Raw genomic sequence first — 21,789 nt, 5'->3', positions numbered from 1 at the left:
TTATGCCACTTTAAAATAGCATTATATAAGTTCTCTAATAGATTTTACAATGCCCTGCTGAGAAGTACAAACTAACCACTGCAGGATTAGATAAACAGACTTTAGCTGCTTTCAGAGACGCCATGAACGCCGCAGATTCTCAGATTATCACACTGTTGTGAACACGTTTCACCTAGACAAACTTCTGCTGCATTCGTCATATTCGTCGCACACTCTGGAGAAAGTTTGGACCCAAATCTCCAGGTGAGGGAGTGGCACCTGGCTGTAGCAGTGTGGATTATCCAAAGTTTTTCTTTGCTGTGTTTTCTCATTTTTCTTTCTCTCAGCTCTCTTGGACAATAACGTGGCGATTGTACCAGGGAACTGGCAGGAGAATCTCAGAGGAATCTCTGTAGAGCAGCTTTGGCAGACATTTGCGTTTACACATACAACCCTTGACACAATCTACAGAGTCTCGAGAGTTCAGAACATGTCTGAAAGCAGCGACAGACTCACTCAGATATTTTGCCACACATCCTGCCTACTACAGCTTTAATTCTTGTGGGGAAGTAGACCAACTTAAATATTACTGACAAGTATTAATGTTATTTTTGAACCAATGTTAAAAAAAAGATGTTATTTAATATAGAAATTGATGTTGACTTTGTATTTTGTATTTGTTAGCTGTCCGAAAGAGGAGAGAGAGGCCACTGACATCAAGAAAACGGGGCTTCTCTCAAAGAATGGACGGTTTTACCCCCAAATCTGGCAGCGTGAGGCTGTGCAGCAGAACGAGGGCCAGTCAGTAAATAAGTAAGTAGAGCTTTATTGTCATTGTAAAAGTTCAGGCATAATTAAAGGGAACGTAAAGTCAAACTGTGATTGTTCCCAACAATTATGAGGATGTGAACAGGGTCATAATGGGGCTACTTTTTCACAGCATATACGTCCAACATCTATGGACTTCTTCAGTCACCTGTCAAATTTAAGCAGTGGCGGTGACGCTTACTTACTCAGCTATTTATTTCTTTATTAAATGTAAACTCTCTCTGCCTCTGGTGACAATGGTCAGCTTCCTTTTGCAGTGAAGACATTGGTCAGACAGTGAAGAATGGTTTCCCTCCTCTTCCTCTCTGTCTTGGTTGCTTGTCAAACCTGTAGGAGCAATCATAATAAATAACAAATAAACTGAAAATGTGTGTTGCGCAATTTAGAATTAGCAAATAATTCCTTGTGTGTCCCATTAATTTAGTTATTAAGTTATTAAGTTATTGCATTGAATACTTACCAATCTCTGGGGTTAGGGTTAGGGTCAACAGAGTCTGTCTACTGTCTACTATTGTCAAGTTTACCATGGCCGTACACACACACACTCTCCCTCTCCCGTCCACACCACAGGTTGATGTCACAGACTGGAAACAGATGAAACGTGCCATGACGACAGCAGGAAGCAGCTGGATGGAAATTTTGAAGTGCTATTTGCTAATTCAGTAAGGAATTTTTTTTATTAAGTTTCACAAGAAAATACAAATGCACCACTACGAAATACTGTGAGGAAAAAGTGTAAAAGCCAAAACAGTCCAACAGAAAAATGGCCCATTAGAAAAGGACCAAACAAACAAATAAAAATATTAGTGTCACTACTCGACAATTAGTAAAGAACAAGTACAGTTACAATACACCGAGCCAAACATCCATACTACCGTAAAAGGTGCGTCAGTCTGGGATAAATGGGAAGTTTGTCTGCCTGATGTAAAATGGACGTCTAGTGAGAAATGTTAAAATCTACGAATAAACAAGAAAGACTCAAAGAACATTAGTATTCAAGTTAACATAAGCTGCTAGCACATGCTGAGTCATATGCGTCATATGCTGCGATGGAGATGCTAGCTGTTTTAAAAAGATAAAAAAAACATATCACAGTCACATTTGATAACAACTGTAACTTAAGATGAAGGTGAGGTGAGGAGTTTGCACTTTTCCTTAGTTAAAACTAAACTTTCCTCATTGTTCTCCCCATGATGGTCAGAATTGATTTTACAAAGCATGTTTATCAGGTAGAACAGGTTAAAGATTCTTTGTCACCTGCAGTCAAACAAAGGTTGAACACATTCCAGATAAAACTGTGCTTGGCGATAAATATAGATTAAGATTATATTTGTTTTATTTTTATAATCCACCCTCACTGTGGGTTGGCGCAGTCATCTGCTTTTGTTTTTCAACATGTGTATGAACTTCACCACGCAACAGCTTCATCTTTCCACCAGATAGATGTTCATTTTTATTCAAGCTGGACAAACAGTGTCCGAGTTTGTGTTAGAGTGACAGAAGGGTTGCCAGCAGGGCTGGCGTACCTTTTGAGCAAGGTACCCAATCCCCATTGCTCATTGTTAAATGGACACTCTAAATTGACCCCAGGACATCCGGCATAAAACTTTCTGCCAAATCTAATATATGGATCCACTACCCAAAACAGACAGAATTCAAATCAAAGACTACGTAAATACTAATTGTAGTTAAAACACTAGTCAAGTTTATATGTATAATTTCATGTTGAATGTAATACATAAGAATAATTTATTATTACTGCTATTGTTATAATAATTATTGTTATTAATAATAATAATAATAATAATAATGAAAATAATAATAATAATAATAATAATGATGATAATACTAATACTAATACTGTTATTATCATTATTATTATTACAATAATAATAATATATTTAGTCTAGTCTATATTCTATTCATATCAGTCTGTAAAAGCACTGTGTTTACTCAGAAGAGAAGGTCGTGGGCCATGTTTTCATGACATGATTTTAAGCGACAGTGCGCATGAGATCAATAAGGGGACCATTCGTGGCCTGCGGGCCGCGACTTTGAGACCTCTGACTTAATCCAATACGAGGTTAAAGATGGGATTCATTATTCATGTTTTAATGACACTAATTACAACCATCTTCTTTTCCACTTGTAAATCACCCTCTCGCTTCTGGTGATTCTGGTCTGTTGCTGACACCTGCTGGATTAAAAAAGCAATAATACTCTTCCTTTTTCCTTCCCCACTATTTATCAGGAATGTTTTATGCTTTTGCAACGTTAAACTTTCCATGATCCCTGGAAGCATTCCCTGATTTCACAGTGTGAAACCACAGCTGTTTAAAAATTGGTTCATACTATAAATATCTGCTTTTACCATCTGGTGTGTTGTATTATAGAAGCAGATGCACAAATAATTGAGATACAACTATTTAAAGGCTGAGTGTGTGGATTTAGTGGCATCTAGTGGTGACGTTACAGAACGTACTGAAACCTATTCCCTTTCTAATGTCAACACATTGTCGTATTGTTAGTACCAACCTGCTTGTAGGTGCTAGTATAAAAGCCTGTACACAAGACCTTTTACCACCCTCACTATTTTAACTTTTTTTTATTTAACATCTTTAGACATCTCCCACAAAACATTGGCAGTGCTTCGACTTTACAGTGACACAGTGTCTGCATCACAGATGGTGTATGTATATCAAAACTGTCAAGTGCTGCCTCTCCTACTGCACATGGAAAACACAAGAAAATCCCTCTGATGTTACCTCTTCAAAAGAAATACATACTTTTGAAGAGATGAAACTATTGGATCAGCTTGAAAAGGATAGTCCATTTAGCCACTTAATAGGCTATCCAGTTTACACAGTTGATGTCTGTCTGATGATATCTTAAGTATGGGTCATATGCCTTATCTTGCTGTTTGTTAGCCTTTTCCAGCTGGAAGCTGTTGTTTATAAACTGCTCACTATCCTGCACCAAAGTCCATCCATCCATTTTCTACTGCTTTATCCTCCACAGGATTGTCGCAAGGGGTGCTGTGCCAATCCCAGCTGACACAGGGCGATGGGGGGGCAATAGTTTGCCAGTTCATCACCACATAGAGACAAACAACCATTCACTCTCACATTCATACATACGGTCAATTTAGAGTGACCAATTTACCTAATCCCCATATTGCATGTTTTAGGACTATGGGAGGAAGCCGAAGAACCCGGAGAAACTGAAGTATGTAAACTGCTCACTCTCCCTACACCAAAGTCCATAGAGAAAATTGACGATTTTAGTTGAGGGGACACAGGAGCTGCTGGTATACTGCTGCCTTGTTTGGTAAGTTTGTTTTCAATTGTTTCAAAAATCTGAACAAAAGATTTCAAACAGCAAATGTCACAAAACTGCACATTTGCACTCACCATTGGAGGCAGTCGACCAACAACTCCTGTGTGCTGTGATGTTAAATCACTGGTTTTTCTCTATGGACTCTGGTGCAGGGAGAGTGAGCAGTTTACATACTTCAGTTTCCAGCCAAAAAAGGCTCTGATAAAGTAGTGATCATACTCTGTAGAAACAATAGACTTGTGTAAGAGTGTTGTTTTAAATTCCGCAAACCACTGACTCTTGTCCTTAATAACAGGAAAAGATGGGGCTGAGGTCAGACACCAGGCCAATGGACTGTGTCCACTGCTGCTCCTACGCTGGCCGACTGGACGGATCATCTCCCTGCAGCCGTCCGATCATGGAGCCCAGGGTGCTGAAGCTGCTTCCAGACGGTTCTGGCTGAACTGCCACACTCAGGCCGGGATTATCCATCCGGGGTCGGGATGGACTTTGGTTCAGCATTGAGGAGGGAAGGGAGGCCGGGTTGGAAGTGTACTCACTGAGGCTCTGTACTGTCACAGACGACTGGCACAGAGACACACATCAATATTCAGTGATCACTTTGATAAATATTGTCCTTCAATTTCATGTATTTTTATTTATACGGTTGTGGTTGATGTTGACACTTATCCTCAGTAATCTGATTACATATGGACATGAAGTGAATTATGTGACATGAAAAGGATATCTTGTGACCTCACAAGATCAGATCTAGCTTCCTCAACCCTTTCAAATATACACCAATGCCATATCTGTTTGCAACGACTGAATAAAAATAATGTTTTTAATGAGTCTGATTCTGAGGCTGAGTGACAAAATGAAGAAAAAAAATCACAATATGTATCATTTCAATACTTTAACTAAACTTTAAACTGTGAAGATCTGCGCCTGGATCAATAAATAACATTATTAGGGTTACGTCCTTTTGGGATTATGGATGTCTCTGGCCTTGTTACTTAACTGGTCAGAGCCTGAAAAGTTGGGGAACTCCTGCTTGCAAACATGGATCACAACAATTAAATTAAAACTAAACCGATGTGTCTACATTCTGGTAGAAAATCATGTATGAATAGTGACATTTGTGGACTTGAGAGCAAATTTGAAGAGAGATTTTTTTAATCTCCACTCTAGCTCATGCCAAAAAGTGCAAAAAAACAGCTGAAATGTAAACTCTGATTGTGAAAAAAATATGAACGGTATTGAAAAGTTGTATCTCTTGAATCATCTTGAAATGTTTGTCTAAATATTGAAATTGAAATAGTGTAACTACATAAAAGTATGAATGAGTTAGAAGGTGTTGATGATGCATGAAAATGTTATTTCGAAAATGTCTTCATTCATTCCCATGGGAAAAACTTTTGCAGAAAATATTGAATATTTTGTAAAACTGAATACACTAAATAAACCGTGTAGCAAAACACTGAAGCAGTCGGACTCACCGTGGCCACAGAGACATCGCTTCCTGCCGCCGCCGCCGCCATCTTCTTCTTTTTGGCCATGCCGGGATGCCAGTTGCAGACCAGACTGTCATTCTGAACGCTGTAGTTCTTATTGCCAATCAGCCAGTATGTGTTCATTTTTCCTTTACCCTGGCAGGGAAAGGCAAAGGCACACAGGAAATGAATAAGTAAGCAAAGTAAAGAGCGTAGAGATCACAGAGCACACATACACAGGCACAAAACGTGTTAAAAGTAAATAGAAACACAGATAAATTAAACGAAAGGCACATGTAAAAAATCTGTACCTTCACTTCAATCTCTCCACGAAGCTGCAGCTCGTAGACATTTTCTCTGACCAAAGCCAAGTAGGTTTCTGAGCTGACGTGGATTTTCTGAGCTGACAAAGAGTGACAAATACAGATGAAAAAATAATACAGTTACTCATATTATTATTATGACGTATTTCTGAGGCAATGATCCAACATGTAAGTTAAAATGATTGTTTTATTAGTGCCTGCTGCGGCAAGGCATCTAGTGAGAACCTAGAAATTGGATGACATACTAAAGTACGACTTTTTTGTCACATTATGCACGACATACTAAACTCTGACATTGTTGTCACATTTTGGACGACATACTATACTATGACATTTTTGTCACATTTTGGACGACATACTATACTATGACATTTTTGTCACATTTTGCACGACATACTATACTATGACATTTTTGTCACGTTTTGGAGGACATACTATACTATGACATTTTTGTCACATTTTTACCACATACTAAACTATGACATTTTTTGTCAAATTTTTTACGACATCCTAAACTATGACATTTTGCAAAATTTTGTCAGATTTTGGAGGACATACTAAACTATGACTTTTTGTCACATTTTGGACGACAAACTTAACTTTGACATTTTTGTCACATTTTAGACGACATACTAAATTATGGTATTTTTGCCAAATTTTGGACAACATACTATACTATGACATTTTTGCCAAATTTTGGACGACATACTAAACTATGACATTTTTGTCACATTTTGGACGACATACTAAAGTATGACTTTTTTGTCAAAATTTTGACGACATACTAAACTATGACTTTTTGTCACATTTTTGTCAAATTTTGGACAACATACTAAACTATGGCATTTTTGTCACATTTTTGTCAAATTTTGGACAACATACTAAACGATGGGTTTTTTGTCACACTTTTGTCGCATTTTGGACAACATCCTAAACTATGACATTTTTGTCACATTTTGGACGACATCCTAAACTATGACATTTTTACCAAATTTTGGACGGCATACTAAACTATGAAATTTTTGTCAAATTTTGGACGAAATACTAAACTATCATATTTTTGTCAAATTTTGGACGACATACTATAAGTATCACTTTTTTGTCACAATTTTGATGAGATACTAAAGTATGACTTTTTGTCAAATTTTGTCTGACATACTAAAGTATGCCTTTTTTGTCAAAATTTTGATGAGATACTAAACTATGACTTATTTTGTCAAAATTTTGATGAGATACTAAAGTATGACTTTTTGTCACATTTTGGACGACATACTAAACTATGGCATTTTTGTCCGATTTTTGACAACATACTAAACTGACTTTTTTGTCACATTTTGGACGACATACTAAACTATGACATTTTTGTCAGATTTTGGTCGACATACTACACTATAACATTTTTATAACAAATTCAGATATTTTTGCGAGTCGCCGCCTGGAGGCTAACTGCTGCTTCCATCTCACTCTGGGCTTCACATTTCAAACCAGGTAACTATGTCCATTTTATATACAGTCTGTGGTCAGTACCTTACACAACCACACTTAAAAAAAAACTAAGAACTATCCATTTAAAGCCCTTACGTGTGCTAAAGAAGGGCAAATTTACAATTCTGCAAAATATCATCATGAACATCTTAATTGTAATGGGACATTGTGTTTTTCAATTTTTTTTTTTGTCTAACCCAGCTTAGACCAGACTAGATGCTCATTGGCCCCCCCAGGTCATCTGAGTTTGACCCCTCCTGCTGAAGTGTGAGTAGTTTGTGTGTATTTAGTTGCACATACGCAGGCTGGTGGACTCCATTCGGGACGCTGTGTTGACAGTATCTCCAAACAGACAGTACCGTGGCATCTTGTAGCCCACTATTCCTGCCACACATGGACCTTTTGAGTAGAGAGACAATGAATCAAAGGTCATTCATGGAGGAGAAGATTCACATATTCACACAGTGCAAATATATAAAGGAGCACTTGTTATTTTTATTCTCGTGTGTTTTTAGGATTTGTGTGTGTGTGTACTGTAGAGTAACTTTCCCCGTGAGCGCCCCCCTCACCTGTGTGAATGCCAGCTCGGAGCTGCAGTTTGTGGTTGGGCATGTGAGGGACGATGATCTGTCTGACGGCCGCCACCAAGTCCAGCGCCATCTTTGCGATCTCATCAGCGTGCTTGTCTCCGTTTCTCTCGGGGAGGCCGCTCACCACCATGTACGCGTCCCCGATCGTCTCCACCTGGTTTCAGTTTGGTCATTAATCTCAGTATGTGACAAACTGTATATATTCTTGTGATGTCTATAATGTGAATTCTATTTTAACTTTTTATAGTTGTGTTGTTTTATTTGTTTTCTATATTGTACTTTAACATTATGTCGAAATGAATGTTTATTATTAATTAGGTTTATCTGTGTTTGCTACTGTGAAAATGTAAATTTCCCCACTGTGGGACTAATAAATGACCATCTTATCTTATTTTAAAAGGAGATCAAACCTTTGTCATCTATTGCTTTTTTTTTAAATCACATCTTAAAACCTTGCTTTTATCAAAGCTTTTGGGAATATTTTAATGTGTTTTAAGTACATGGTCACAATGAAAAGAGCTATGAAGTTTATTATCATCATATCATTATTATGTGCCAGTACCTCATACAGCTACTCTTGCAGAATGTTTAAAGTGGAACTAAACCCCTAAACCCATTTTTTTCCAGGTGTAAACCAGTGTATCTGGGAATCTAGTTAATATTATTTGTTGATGCAAATCTTCACAATTTAGTGTAATGAAATTATACATGTTGTAATAAAAAAAGTGTCTCTCTGAGCTGAACAGGTAGTTGGAGAAAAATAACATGTGAGTTTGATTTAGTTTGATGAGAGTTTCTCACTGCGAAGACAAAGACGAGTTGAGGAGAGGAATTGTCTGTTCGCTGATTGTCTGTGTTTGTGTCCACATGGGTCTCAGGTGACCACTTTGATCAGATCTTACCTCCCTGCTCTTTATGCAAATACACAGCCTTTCTGCTCACAAATAATAAATTATGTTGTTTTGAGATCGTCTGTCTGTACAGATGGGCCATGTGTGTGTGTGTACTTGAATTTCTTACCTCTTTTGGTACCTCACTGTGGCATAAACACTGACAATGTCAGGACCAGTTGTTGCAGAAGCAGTTGTTACAGTCCTAATGTGGCAGAACCTCATTTCTGAGGAACTGATTAAGTTTGGGGATAATATTTATTTGGTTATAATTAAGGTCAGGGATATTGCTTTGTCCAAATTAATTGAAATCAATGCATTGTCCTTCAAAGAAAATCTGCACAAACCTGAGAGAGGGGATTCAGGAGGACTAAGGATTAATTTGTTGCTCCTGGATGTTCTGAATGTTACACCTGCTTCTGCACTGCGTCCCGTTTAAAAAGTGCCTCATGAATAAAGTTGCACTAAAGTTACCTTGTAGACGTCGTAGGAGTCGATGCGCGTGTCGAAGCACATGTAGAGGTTGTTGAGCATCTCCACCACCTGCAGAGGAGAACAGGACGCAGAGATGGACGTGAAGCCCACGATGTCCGAGAAGAAAATGGTCACCTGGGAGTCGACGGGGAGAAGTGTATATACAGTATATATACACATATATATATATATATATGTATATATATATATACACATATATGTGTGTGTATTAATATATATGAATACATTTGTGCATACTCTTTATTAATATATATGATTGACATAAGGGAGAGGGTGAGATGAGGCAGATGATCTGCTGTGGCGCCCCCTAAAGGCAGAAGCCGAAAGAAGAGGAAGATGTATGGAGGTGTGTGTATAATATACTGTACTGTATATTTACACTCAAAATATCCTCAGGATTGATGAACTTGAGTTGATTATGGATATTTAAGATTGTGACTCCAATTATTTTAATGATCAATTGATTAGTTTGAATGTTTTTCTTTTAGTATTTACTGGGGAAAACATTGAAACTAATTGTTTGTGGACAAAACAAGACCTCTTTTTTTAACATGTTCTGACATTTTGTGGATCTAACATTTATTCATTTTAAATAGTAAATATTAAATATAACTATTAGAGCAGCAACCAGATGTTTGGAGACAAAATTGAATATGAAAAGATATTTCAACCTTCATATATATGTTTCAAATTGAGTAATTAAACATATAAGCCATTATCAATTATCAATAAATGTCTGAACCATCCCTCCATTCATCCATTAGCCTTACCTAACCCTTGAATATGCTTGGGGGCACATTCATTGTTATCAATGATAATGAGCATTATTAGTAAAGTGTTCTGGAAACACCTCTGGTTTCAGGTGTAATGTACATTTTGGCCTCAGTAGGACATCACGCTTCACTTTTCTGGAACACAATGGGAGAAGAATGCTTTCCCTTTTCTTCCTCTCAGAAATGAGTTTTAAAATAAGCCCACGCTCCTTCTCAGGAGCAGCTGCCGCCGCCGCAGCTGCACTCTGTTGCGTTTGGTACAGCTGCTTTAAACCTCTTCAATAAGCCAGATGCAATTTTCACCTGCATAACTTGTTTTATCTCCTGATGAATATGAAACAGGGCAATTATAGGTAATTACGCCAACAATGGCAACAAAGGCAGCGTCGCGCACACACCCTTGTTGAGCATGTCTGCAGATCTTGCAGAGGTTGTCTCTTCAGAGTAGCTCCCTGTGGCCTCTTTGCCACATTAGGAACTCTCTGAATGTGTTAAAAGTGTAAGAGAGAGGACGTGAAGGGAGAGGTTGCACTGATTATCTAAGGCACAATTCATTCATGTCTCCATCTCTTTTTTTTGTGCTGATTCACCCTTATTCTTTTGTAATTATGTAAAATAAAATAAAATAAATCATGTGCAGCAATTGCTGCCATTAATTACTGTAAAACATTAGCAGTTTATTCACTTTTAAAAAGGCAACTAGTTCCAAGTCAACTTAACAATGAAATCCAAAGTCAGGCCCCAAACAATTCCAAGTCCAAAATCAGGATCAAAGTCAGCTCCTGAGCCAATACAAAAAAGCTCTTTGGTCTAAAGTCTTGAGTCTGAACCTTGAGTCTGAACCTGAGAGTAGATAGGTTTCTTGTTTTCTTGAAGATCTTTCATCTCTCATTAAAGAAGCTTCCTCCACTCATGTCCTAAGACACAGCAAGTGTAAAATCATACCATACCTGGAAGAGGGAAGTGGGTTCCTGAGAAACCAAACAGGAACACAATGAGCAAGCAATTGGTTGGGTAGGAGACACGAGAGAAAAGACAGAGACAAATGGCGCTTTTCTAGATTGTTCTAGCACTACTCGGCTCATTTGGGCTGCCCTCAGAAAAAGACCAGGATGGATGAGGATAATATGATTGAACTGAGGTTTGTTGCTCAAACACGCTCTTTTCTGAGTTGAAATGCAGAACTGAACATTTGAAGCTATTGGTGGCCAAGTGCCTTTCCTTGAAATAGGTTTTAGAAAATAGTTTTCACCAACCTTGTCATAGCTTTCGGCTTCAACGTGTTTATTTTGGCGCAGCTGCTTGGCCACCGACTTGGGTAACATTTGATGCAGCAGGTCTTCGGCCAGCTCCCTCTGGCGCTTCAGGTCCTCCATCTTCTCCTTCAATCTTTGGGCATATTTCTGTATCCACTCAGCCATCTGCTTGAAAGAGAGCATAACCACTGGGTAGATGAGGCAGGCGATGGCCAGGAGGCAGATCCTCATACTGAGGCCAGAGGATACAGCCCGAGAGGCCAACCTGAGAGCTGGCACCGCAGTATCAAAGAAACACTGCTGAGTGTTGGCCAGAGCTTGAATCCCAACATGAGACCCAGACAGAAACGGTGGCTCTGCTCCAGAGATCTGCCACAAACTTGTGTCAAAGCTATGTTTCACATGTTGGCTGGAGTTGAACTTGAGGTCTATGTTCTCTGACCAGCAGTCGTCCAGTTGTTCTGTCAGAACTTTGGCAAAGACCAGGCAGCTTAGGATAGAAGTCCACTTGTGCTGGAAGTCAGTGTGATCTGCTAGATGGGGGAAGTCCATTAACTGGTGGTTGAGCTCTATAAATGTTACGAGAAGCCTTGCGGACAGGACGTCTCTCCAGCTAGAACTCTGTTTGACTTTGACTAAAGTATCTTCTACAGGACCCCAGATGTCCAGAAGCTTCTCAATGACCAAGGTAAAAGCAGCAGTGCTGTTTTCACTTGTACGGTTCATGTCCACAAATCCTTGAATGCTCGTCCTCACCTCTTGGCAAAGTCCAGGCAACTCGACACCACAGGAGAGTCCGTGGCTGTTTCTGTGACCTGCACCACACAGATGATCCAAAATGGGAGATACAGCCTCCGAGAAACTGCTCTCAAACACCTCGCCGCCTGTTTGTTTGGCCAACAAGCGTCTCATCGTCTGAAGCTTGCCGACAAGTTGCAGGATCGCCATGGTCCTGCAGGAAGTCAGTTCGTCGTAGGCGGCTCCTGTCGTGTGCAGCAGTTCAAAGTTGGAGCTGAGGTCAATGGACACGGAGCCAAGCAGGGCCAGGAGAGAGAGGAGGCAGACCATCAGAATCCGTCGAACTGTGCGACTACTGCCAGACGTAGGAATCACGGAACACCTGGAAGACAGGGACACAACAGGTGAACGGCTGAAGGAGGCGTTCAGTGTTCACCAAACAAACTAATTCCAGTGTAGTTTCAGGATTGATTTTAAAATTGTATTGTTGGTTTTTAAAGCTCTTAATGGTTTGGCAACATCTTACATCTCTGAACCTCTTTTTCTTCCATCCCAAGCTCAGAGGTCTAATAGATTTCAGATTAGGGATCTTGTTGGTATGGCTGTACACATCTGCAGTTCACTTTATTATATCTCTCTCTTTTAACTATCATATTCTGTTGTGAGATCTATATCTGAAATTGTCTACAGGACTCCCTGGAAGAAGATCTCAATCCTGTATCGTCCTGGCTAAATAAAGGATAAATAAAAATAATTTTAGTTATTTTATTATGTTCAAATAAATGCAAAAACATGGGTGAACATTCAAATCAAAGCAATACAGCTGATGTTTTCATGAATGAGAAAACACCTGGATGATATGTGGACACCTTCACCTGCACAGCTGACACTCGCTGTCCGCGTCCTGCTGCGTCCACGGCGCGACCCTGCTCCTCCTGACGAGTCTCCGTTTGAGATGAGCAGAGGACCGAGTCCCAGACGCCAAACACTGCTTTTTCATCAAGTCCAGCGATGACATGAGACTCGCGCTGCAGCTCATCGGTGACTTTATCAACGCCGACTCCGCGTTCTCTGCGGAGGCACGAGCGCACTGAACGTACTCAGCATCTTCTGTCCCATCAGTGAATGAATGAACGCAAGGACCAAGTCAGCAGCATCAGCAGCATCAGCACCAGAGGCAGCTCCACTTCCGCTGACAAACTTCAAAATAAAAGTTTTAATGTCGATATCCTGTATTGCTTGCACAGACATGTCAAAGGTCAGGGTTACAAGTGAAAATGAGGTACAGTCTTAAAAAATTGATTGATTACATGAAATAAAGTTACTGTAGCAAATATTGTACTAAAAAAACAACTTTATTCAACCAGGAAAAAAGTCACAAGAGCCTCTCTTTTTCAAGTCAATACAGGTAGCAGGAGCAAGTCGTCAAGTGGAAGGGAATTGGGCTTGTATCCAGGGGGTTGCCAGTTTGGTGCCGCTGAGCAAGGTGCCCAACCTCCATTGCTCCACTTCTGGGCTGTGCATTGCACGTTGATGACGCAAATCATGTCATGTGCACGATGCACGATTGATGTAGACTATCGATACAAAATATTTAAAGTTGGAGCTATTGACACATTGTGTCGATCGCACAAATTGCACTGTGTGGCCAGACCGACGCAAAATTCACATCGTGTCATGCCCAGTGTTATCAACACCGACCCCCTCCGCATCTGTGTTTTTTTACAGTCCACATTTCATTTATTTGTTTCTTTTACAGGCAAAGTAACTTTACAAGCATGTCAATGGAGGAGCAAAAAAAACTGGAGATTAAAGTAGGGCTGAAACAAGTACTCAATTAATCGATTACTAAATAAATCGTCAACTATTTTGATAATTGATTAATCGGTTCGAGTGTAGTTAAGGAATTAAAACAAGTTTTCAGATTTTTCAGCTTCTTAAATGTGAATATGTTCTGGTTTATTTGCTCCATTTGACAAAGAAATTAATAACACTGAATAAAATGTGGTTTTTGGACAAAAGCAAGACAGTTGAAGACATTGTCCTTTTCAGGTTTGAGAAAAACTGATCAACATTTTCTGACATTTTATGGATCAAACGATTACTCGATTAATTAATTAAATAATGGATAGAGTAATCGATTATGAAACTAATCGTTAGTTGCAGCCCTAGAATAAAGTTGTATGGCGAGCTGAATGAAATGAAATGACAATAAAACCCACTTGACTTGACTTGCAGTAAACTCTCCTAAATTTTAACCAAATGTACGTTTAATTTTGAAAGTTGTTGCCGGAAGTGCTTCGTGTGAATGTCCCAGGCTTGGATGTTCACACACACACACACACACAGACACACTGAGTGGATGAGGAGAAACAGTGAGGGGACGTGAACGCGCCGTTAACTTTGTCTGTGTCCATGTGAAGAACGGCTGGACTTTTGCTTTCCACTTTACTGCAAAACTGGTGCATGTGTGTGTACGTGTGTGTGAGTACCTGTGTGTGAAAGCGGCGGGCCGTCGTTGTGGCGGAGGCAGTGGAAGTAAATGAAAGCGTTGTTTGGAGCCGCTGAACAAAGAGCTTTTCTTCGCTCTGCCATTGTTACCGAGCAACAGCGCCTGTTCTCTCACTCACCCAAAGCTGGTTTCACACTGTAAAAAAGTAAGCTATCTACTCTGGAGTGAACGAGTGAGTGAGTGAGTGAGTTTGATTTAAAAACAAACAAACAGAGAGTGTGTTTTTAAATAAAACCATATAACACACACACACACACACACACCAACTGCTAACAAATCCACTAAAACACTGGCCACACTGGTTTGACACGAGGCTAGTTGTAACTTTATATTAGCACAAAGCTAACGTTGTGAATGGTTTAAGTATGCGTCATTTCTAAATATAGTATCAAACTATACACACACACACACACATACCTATAAATATATATAATCCTATAAATCACCTTGTTGTGGCTAGCGTGTGAACTGTTGCTAACTCTCTTGGTTGTTGTTTTTTAAAATAAGCTATGTGCCAATGTCTTTCTCCACTTTAATAACCACAGTTCAGTGCTAGCAAATTAGGGCAACTGAAACAATTTAGCCCCCTATGGTTCTCAAACTGTGGGTACATGCACCACCAGTGGTACGCGAGCTTCCTCTGGTGGTACGTGGAGGAAAATCAGAAATACTGTTCTACTGTATATAGGGCTGAAACAATTACTTGATGAATCAGTTACTAAATGAATCGTCAACTATTTTGACAATCGATTAATCAGTTTGAGTGTTTTTAAGGAATTAAAACAAGTTGTTTGCTTCATATAACAAAGAAATCATTATTAAAACAGAATATTTTTTGGTTTTTGGACAAAACAAGACATTTGAGAACATCATCCTCTCTAGGTTTGAGAAACACTGACAACATTTTCTGACATTTTGTGGACCACATGATTACTCCCTTAATCGAGAAACTGACAGATTAATTGATTATGAATAATAATCATCACAATCATAAACGGCTATATTTAAAAACACAATGCCACATCTGTGACGCAAGTAAGAAGAAATAAGTAGCTCACAACATAACAGAGTAAAAACACACTGTTGCTTTTTATTTACATTTTTACAGTCTGTGGTTATTACTTTGTTTCACAGGTTTTCTTTTTGTAAAAGCTGATCTTGTGATTTTGACCAGTGTTACAGACCAGGATTTCTGACTATATTATTGGCTCATCCTTATCTCACATTTGCTTATTCAGGGTTGTGCTGCTGATTGCAACTATTAGTTTAGTCATAAAAACAGTCAAGTCAAACAGTTGGTGGCATTTTAAAATATAAATGAAGTGGAAAACATCACCTTCATGGCATGAGAAAATACATTACATTATTTATTTTCTCCAAAAACATAAATAAACAAACAGATTTACAAATCAATGAAGAGAAACCCTGTTCTTTCACCAGAACACTGTACCTTATGTGAAGGACTTGGGTTTGAATGGCAGTTACTGGGGGCCTGCCCTGGTTTCAAGGGTTGACCTTCTGACTTCACCATGCTGTTGTTTTGACAGGTGAGGGGTGGCCTGTGCTCTAGTCATGACCTCTGGGAATGGGAACACTACCAGCAGCCAACAAAATGGAGAGAGCAAACCAGCCCAGGCCTTAGTCAGGTCCGACATCCTCACCCATCTTATAGAAGGCTTTGTTATCCAGGAGGGTGCCGACCCTTTTCCTGTGAGTACTGCATCTCTGCATTTGCCCCCATTAATGGTTAATGCTTAACCCTAACCTTAACCAGGGCCTCAGAAACCACGTCCTGCCTCATTAGGACCAGGCTTTGGTCCCTATTAAGTCTATTGGCCCTGACAAGGTCAGTGTTTATACTATTAAGTGTCTCAAGAAACAAAATAGATGTGTAAATACTGATTAAATACGTGGGACTTGTCTGTGAACCACGAGTGAAGACTTATTTATTATATTATTCACAACTTTATCTGTAAGAAACTATACAGTCATGTTCCTTTTTGGTTTTAAACATTTCAGTTCCATGTACAAAAGGAACCACAGGAACCATACGCTCTGAACTAATTGGATACTTTTACGAGAGACAGAGGAATTATAGTCTAATAGTCTTCTTTATTTCAGACACTGAGAATTTTCTCTAAAATCTGTGGAAGAAAAAGGAAAAGTCCTCCAGACACATTATATTTCTCTATACGCAAATATTTCTCAAAATAAGGGCAGACATTTGACTTTTCAGTTTGAACAAGAGGCTGTAGATGTACAAGATGTTCTACCAGTGTTTTAGTGAGCTGCAGCACCGCCCTCTTGCTGTAGTCATCAGTTTGTTTGTTTTTTGTGTGTCTGCAGGTAGAACGTCCATCTTTCTCAATTGACAGCCTATGGCGACTCACAGCAGACTCAAAGATGAACGGCCTCTCACCAAATGGTAAAGTTCTCACGACACGACACAAAACAAGGCGATTTTAAATGGTAATAATATGATAATAATAATAATAATAATAATAATAATAATAATAATAATAGGCATAGATTTCCTTAACATACGTCCCATCACTAGACATACATGTTACATACACAGTCACTCACATCAAATGGCTGTATTTATAACTGCAAAGTTAAAAGCTGTAGTGTTTAACTTTTAAATATAAACAAATGTCTGCTAATTCAAACCATTGTCACGCGAGTTCACACAGCACTTATTGAGTCTATCAGCTCCACATGCCTCTCTCTGTGTGTCTCAGTACATGGCAGTGTTTGGCTCTCGTGTCATCCCAGCCGCATTCCTGCTCTGCACACAGGAAGTGATTTGTTTTATGTCCGTACAAACAGAGGCCACGGCAACGCTGAGGCAGTGAAGTGAGACGACTGCAAACAGTTTGGAGTGATGCTGAGAGCACGAAGAAATGCCCACGAAAAGAGTTTCAGAAGAGAATTCTGCTGCTCAGTTGTTTTCAACAGTTTTGAATAAATGCTTCTTGTCTCCACCCGCCCCTGTGCTGCCACTGTATACACAAACGCTCCCTCAGTCAAGGACACACCACACAACTTAGAGCTAGAGGATCTCTAGGTTTGAGTTTAAGGAGTTGTTGCTTGAAGAGCACCAGACTCATTTTCACCCACTTTTAGGAAAAGAAATTCTAAATGTTTACATTGTACTGTGGAGATGAGCTTTTATGACTTAGTCCGGCTGACAGCGTATCTATCCACTGTGTTCCCTCAGAGTTGAAGAACCAGCAGGAGCCCATGCTGACCTGTGAGCTGTGCGGCAGAGTGGACTTTGCCTCCATCTTCAAAAGGTCAAAGAGGTTCTGCTCGACAGTGTGTGCCAAACGGTAAGGCAAGACAACAAAGGCGTGTCTGTCTGTCTCTAGTGCAGTGCCCGTTTACAATGTGTGCCTGTTTGTTTACCGATATCTCCTGCATTTTTTTTATCACTCTGGTGCCTGCAGTAAGTCACCTGCCACGTTTGAAGCCTGTCAAGCGAACCATTTGACATTCATGCTATAAACAGAAGGAACAGATGATCCTTGCAATTACAGATGGACGTGCAAAGTGTCAACAAAGTGTCCGGTGTGGACTTCTGCTCTTTCTGCTGGCCGGCATACTATTATTGTAACAAGGGATTATTTGTGGAATTGCTGTGCAAGCTATTCATGATTGATTGAATGACTAATCATGAAGCTCATGTCACATTATATCTTTCTTTTGTAGCTACAATGTGGGCTGCACAAAGAGAATGGGTCTCTTCCCAAACCGTAAAAGCACCCTGGAGAACATGAAGAAACAAAGAGTCATGAATGGAAACCACAGAAACTCCAATTTAGACACGAAAAAGAAGGTGAGAGAGAGAGAATTACAGTACTATTATAAAAGGCACAACCAGCTTTGTTGTTCTTAATGTTTGTCGACATTAAATAGTACAACAAATAGGTTTTACCAGTAATGTAAAGCCAGGGTCCTGTTATTGTTCAAGTGTCAGGGTTAGATCACACTGAATACTTGACACTAACTCAAAAGAGCCGTTTTCTTTTCTGAAAGATAAGTTGTTGTTTTTTTTAAACTGCATATGAAATAATGACACTATATGATCATTATAGCATTGATAAACTAACAAACCAAATGGTGCCTCAGGCTTTTGCACAGTACTTTGTTTAACCTGAACCATGTTGACATGAAGCACTTTTATTCTGATCAGGCTTTTAATTTTGACCTCCATGTGCAGAAGCCTGCTGCTCCTGCTCCTGCTGCTCTGTCCACCGGTCACTCTGTCCACCCAGCACAGGGCGAGTCCAGCCAATGTTCCGATTTACCAAGCTTCGTAAACACTCTGACAACCCAGCGATTGCCTTCGGTGCCGGACTTGGAGCTTCCCCTGCTGCCTCACACCTTCCTGCCCAGCGATCCTGGTCAGTGGAACATCACGGACGTCTACGAGTTCATCTCCTCTCTGTCAGGTGGGGCTGCCAAGTGGCAAACCGCAGCCTCTTAATCCATGTTCATTGTCTCGAGCCTTGTTCACGCGACGCGATTTTCAGTCCAGAAATATGCAGACGGACCAGTTTTGCAATTAGTGGCGGATAATCATTTTTCTTCCGTTAATGAGCGATTGGAGCAGGTCCTCTCATTAGATGAGCGGGGACAAAAGCATGTGCTTCATAGGAGACAGATGCCCTGAGGCAGCAACTAACAATTATTTTCATTACTAAGTAATCTTTTGATAGTTGTTTTATAGCAAAGACAACAAAGGCGCAACAGAATAATGAACAAATATGCTAAAAACAGCTCAATGAACCTGAGGAAATGAGTTGTTCGCTCAGAAATCAAGAGGTGAAGCATAAGTAGGGCTGATGCTTATAAGATTTTAAAACATAAATATTATTACTTTTTATAAATATATATATAAAAAACTAAACGTAGCATTCTACACCCTCATTGCTTTGCTTGCAGTCTTAAAGGCTTGTGACGGCCACAAAAGCGAGTGTCCTAGGCTCCGGCCAAAACAGTGACAGAGCAGTATTGTACTAACACTGATGAGGTAACTATAGCAACACTCTTGCTCAGCATCAGTCACTTTCCTGTTAGGTCTTATAAGCTGCACTTGATAAAACTTGTAGTTCTTAGACAAAATAACAACAACTCACTGCTCACTTTTCTTCAGTGAAGTCGGTCACTGCTGTTTACCACAGGTGCAAATCCAACCCAGTCCTCCTAGGAGTCAGCGTACAAGTCGTTGTTGAGGCTGAGGAAGTCATGCCAGAACTTGTTAAACGTTACATACAGCACCTTTTTTACCTTTCAGTGTAAGGTGATTGACACTTGATCAATGTGGCAGTGTTTAATTACTGTCAGCAAAACTCGTACGCCAGAGCCAAACGGAGCAGGTCTCAGCTCGTCTCTCAGTCTACAGATCGCAGTGAATGTGACGTGTGACGTGTCAGCTACTGTAACTGCGTGTGTGTCGTTGCTGCAGGTTGTCTGGAGATCGCCGAGGAGTTCCGCTCTCAGGAGATCGACGGACAGGCGCTGCTGCTGCTGAAGGAGGATCATCTCATGGGAACCATGAACATCAAACTGGGCCCTGCACTCAAGGTCTTTGCCCATATCAGCATGCTCAAAGACTCATAGCCCATCACACACACACAGCTCACAAAGGCAGCTCTGGACAAATGTGAACTGACTGAGAAGAGGTACTGGGCCACAGGTGTTTGATATTTGATGTTTTTCTTTGACGTCAGTGGGGACTTTTTGACTCACTGTTTACACTGATAACTTTTTTGTTTTTTTAAATAAAGTATTACTGCACCATGGCTTCATGCAGGAGGCATTTACAGTCAGCACAGGAGATTTTCAGCCCGTATTTTCTAACTCTAACAATTCAGTCGCTGGATTGTTGAGTTAAAATGAAAGTTCAAACTCACATGTTGGATTATTTTACCTCCTAAAATGGCAAAAAAAAAGAAAATCCTTACCAGAGTGGCCTGTTGACCCCTGACACAGCCCTGTACTGCTCCATGTAAACAGGCTGTTCCACTTGTTTCAGACCAGTCACATCTCAGCCTCCAGTCTTTGTGATAAGCTTGTCTAAAGATGTCTCCGCTGTCCACAGAGATGAAGTCCAGGAGGAGGCTGGTTTAACTCCTGACAGCGAAAGACAGGGTCTCTCAATCCTGGTCCTGGGGATCCACTCTCCTGCGTGTTTTATTAGTTTCCTTGCTCCAACACACCTGATTCAAATAAATGGCTCGTTATCAGGCTTCTGCAGAGCTTGCTGATGAGCTGACCATTTGAATCAGGTGTGTTGGAGCATGGAAACATCTCAAGGACCAGGATTGAGAAACCCTGGCTTCAGGTCTTTTAATGCTTTTTGTTTTGTGTCTGTAGAGACTTTTGTATTTGTTCTGATTCCTGCAGTTCCATTCATGTTATAATGAGGACCCACACTGGTCTGGTATTCCACGCAATCCTACCTAGTCCCACTTTTGTCGTCTGCATAGACGTCCACGTGGACTCTAGCGCCGGGTTTCTCATTCCTGGTCCTGGGGACCCACTGCCCTGCATGTTTCCCTGCTCCAAGCTCATCAGCAAGCACTGCAGAAACCTGATAATGATCCATTTATGTGAATCAGGTGTGTTGGAGCAAGGACACCTCTAAAACGTGCAGGGCAGTGGGTCTCCAGGACCAGGATTGAGAAACCCTGTCCTAGTGGATGACAACATTTAAGCCGCACAAACCCCAGTGGACTGCTGGATGTGGATGCTGGACATGGTCACATGGTTCACACGTTGCCGAACTGCAATCGGCAGAAGATGTGTCACAACTTTATGCGACACAGGTGATAAATCATGCTTATTTGCATCCGCTCAGACACGACACCATGCAAACAGAGCTCTCGCACAAGGCTGTTCTAGCGGTTGGTGGTGTTTTTGTTGGACCATTACGTCAGCAATACTGAATATGTCCGTGTGCCTGCAAATTAGAGCTGTATCCACAAAAATGCTTTGCTGATTTCCACTCATTTAAATTTATTATAATTTAATTTAAATGATTGGCCAGCACCAGTGATGGAATATATGCATAATGTGATTTTATTGGCTGCAATTTAAAAAAAGTT

At 40.2% G+C, this 21,789-nt stretch overlaps 2 protein-coding genes across 2 annotated transcripts; one reads left to right on the top strand and one right to left on the bottom strand.

Annotated features, from left to right (window-relative positions):
• Positions 1–4,340: 4,340 nt before the first annotated feature.
• On the bottom strand, positions 4,341–14,760 carry LOC122776794. Its single transcript, XM_044037516.1, has 9 exons — positions 14,658–14,760; positions 13,041–13,236; positions 11,428–12,547; positions 9,378–9,512; positions 7,993–8,167; positions 7,724–7,822; positions 5,927–6,018; positions 5,622–5,771; positions 4,341–4,707 (listed from the first exon to the last, which is right to left on the bottom strand). Exons 1-9 carry the CDS (start codon positions 14,758–14,760, stop codon positions 4,495–4,497), a joined length of 2,283 nt encoding a protein of 760 aa, XP_043893451.1. The 3' UTR covers positions 4,341–4,494.
• On the top strand, positions 14,510–20,624 carry phc2a (polyhomeotic homolog 2a (Drosophila)). Its single transcript, XM_044037416.1, has 7 exons — positions 14,510–14,822; positions 16,225–16,387; positions 17,024–17,102; positions 17,898–18,009; positions 18,389–18,515; positions 18,900–19,131; positions 20,148–20,624. The coding sequence occupies exons 2-7, from the start codon at positions 16,250–16,252 to the stop codon at positions 20,300–20,302; spliced, it is 843 nt and encodes a 280-aa protein (XP_043893351.1). The 5' UTR covers positions 14,510–14,822; positions 16,225–16,249; the 3' UTR covers positions 20,303–20,624.
• Positions 20,625–21,789: the final 1,165 nt, after the last annotated feature.

The sequence above is a fragment of the Solea senegalensis genome, linkage group LG11 (genome assembly GCF_019176455.1).
Source record: "Solea senegalensis isolate Sse05_10M linkage group LG11, IFAPA_SoseM_1, whole genome shotgun sequence".
NCBI classification, from domain to species: domain Eukaryota; kingdom Metazoa; phylum Chordata; class Actinopteri; order Pleuronectiformes; family Soleidae; genus Solea; species Solea senegalensis.
The sequence above is the reverse complement of the archived record's forward strand: the minus strand, read 5'-3'. Positions and strand labels throughout refer to the sequence as shown.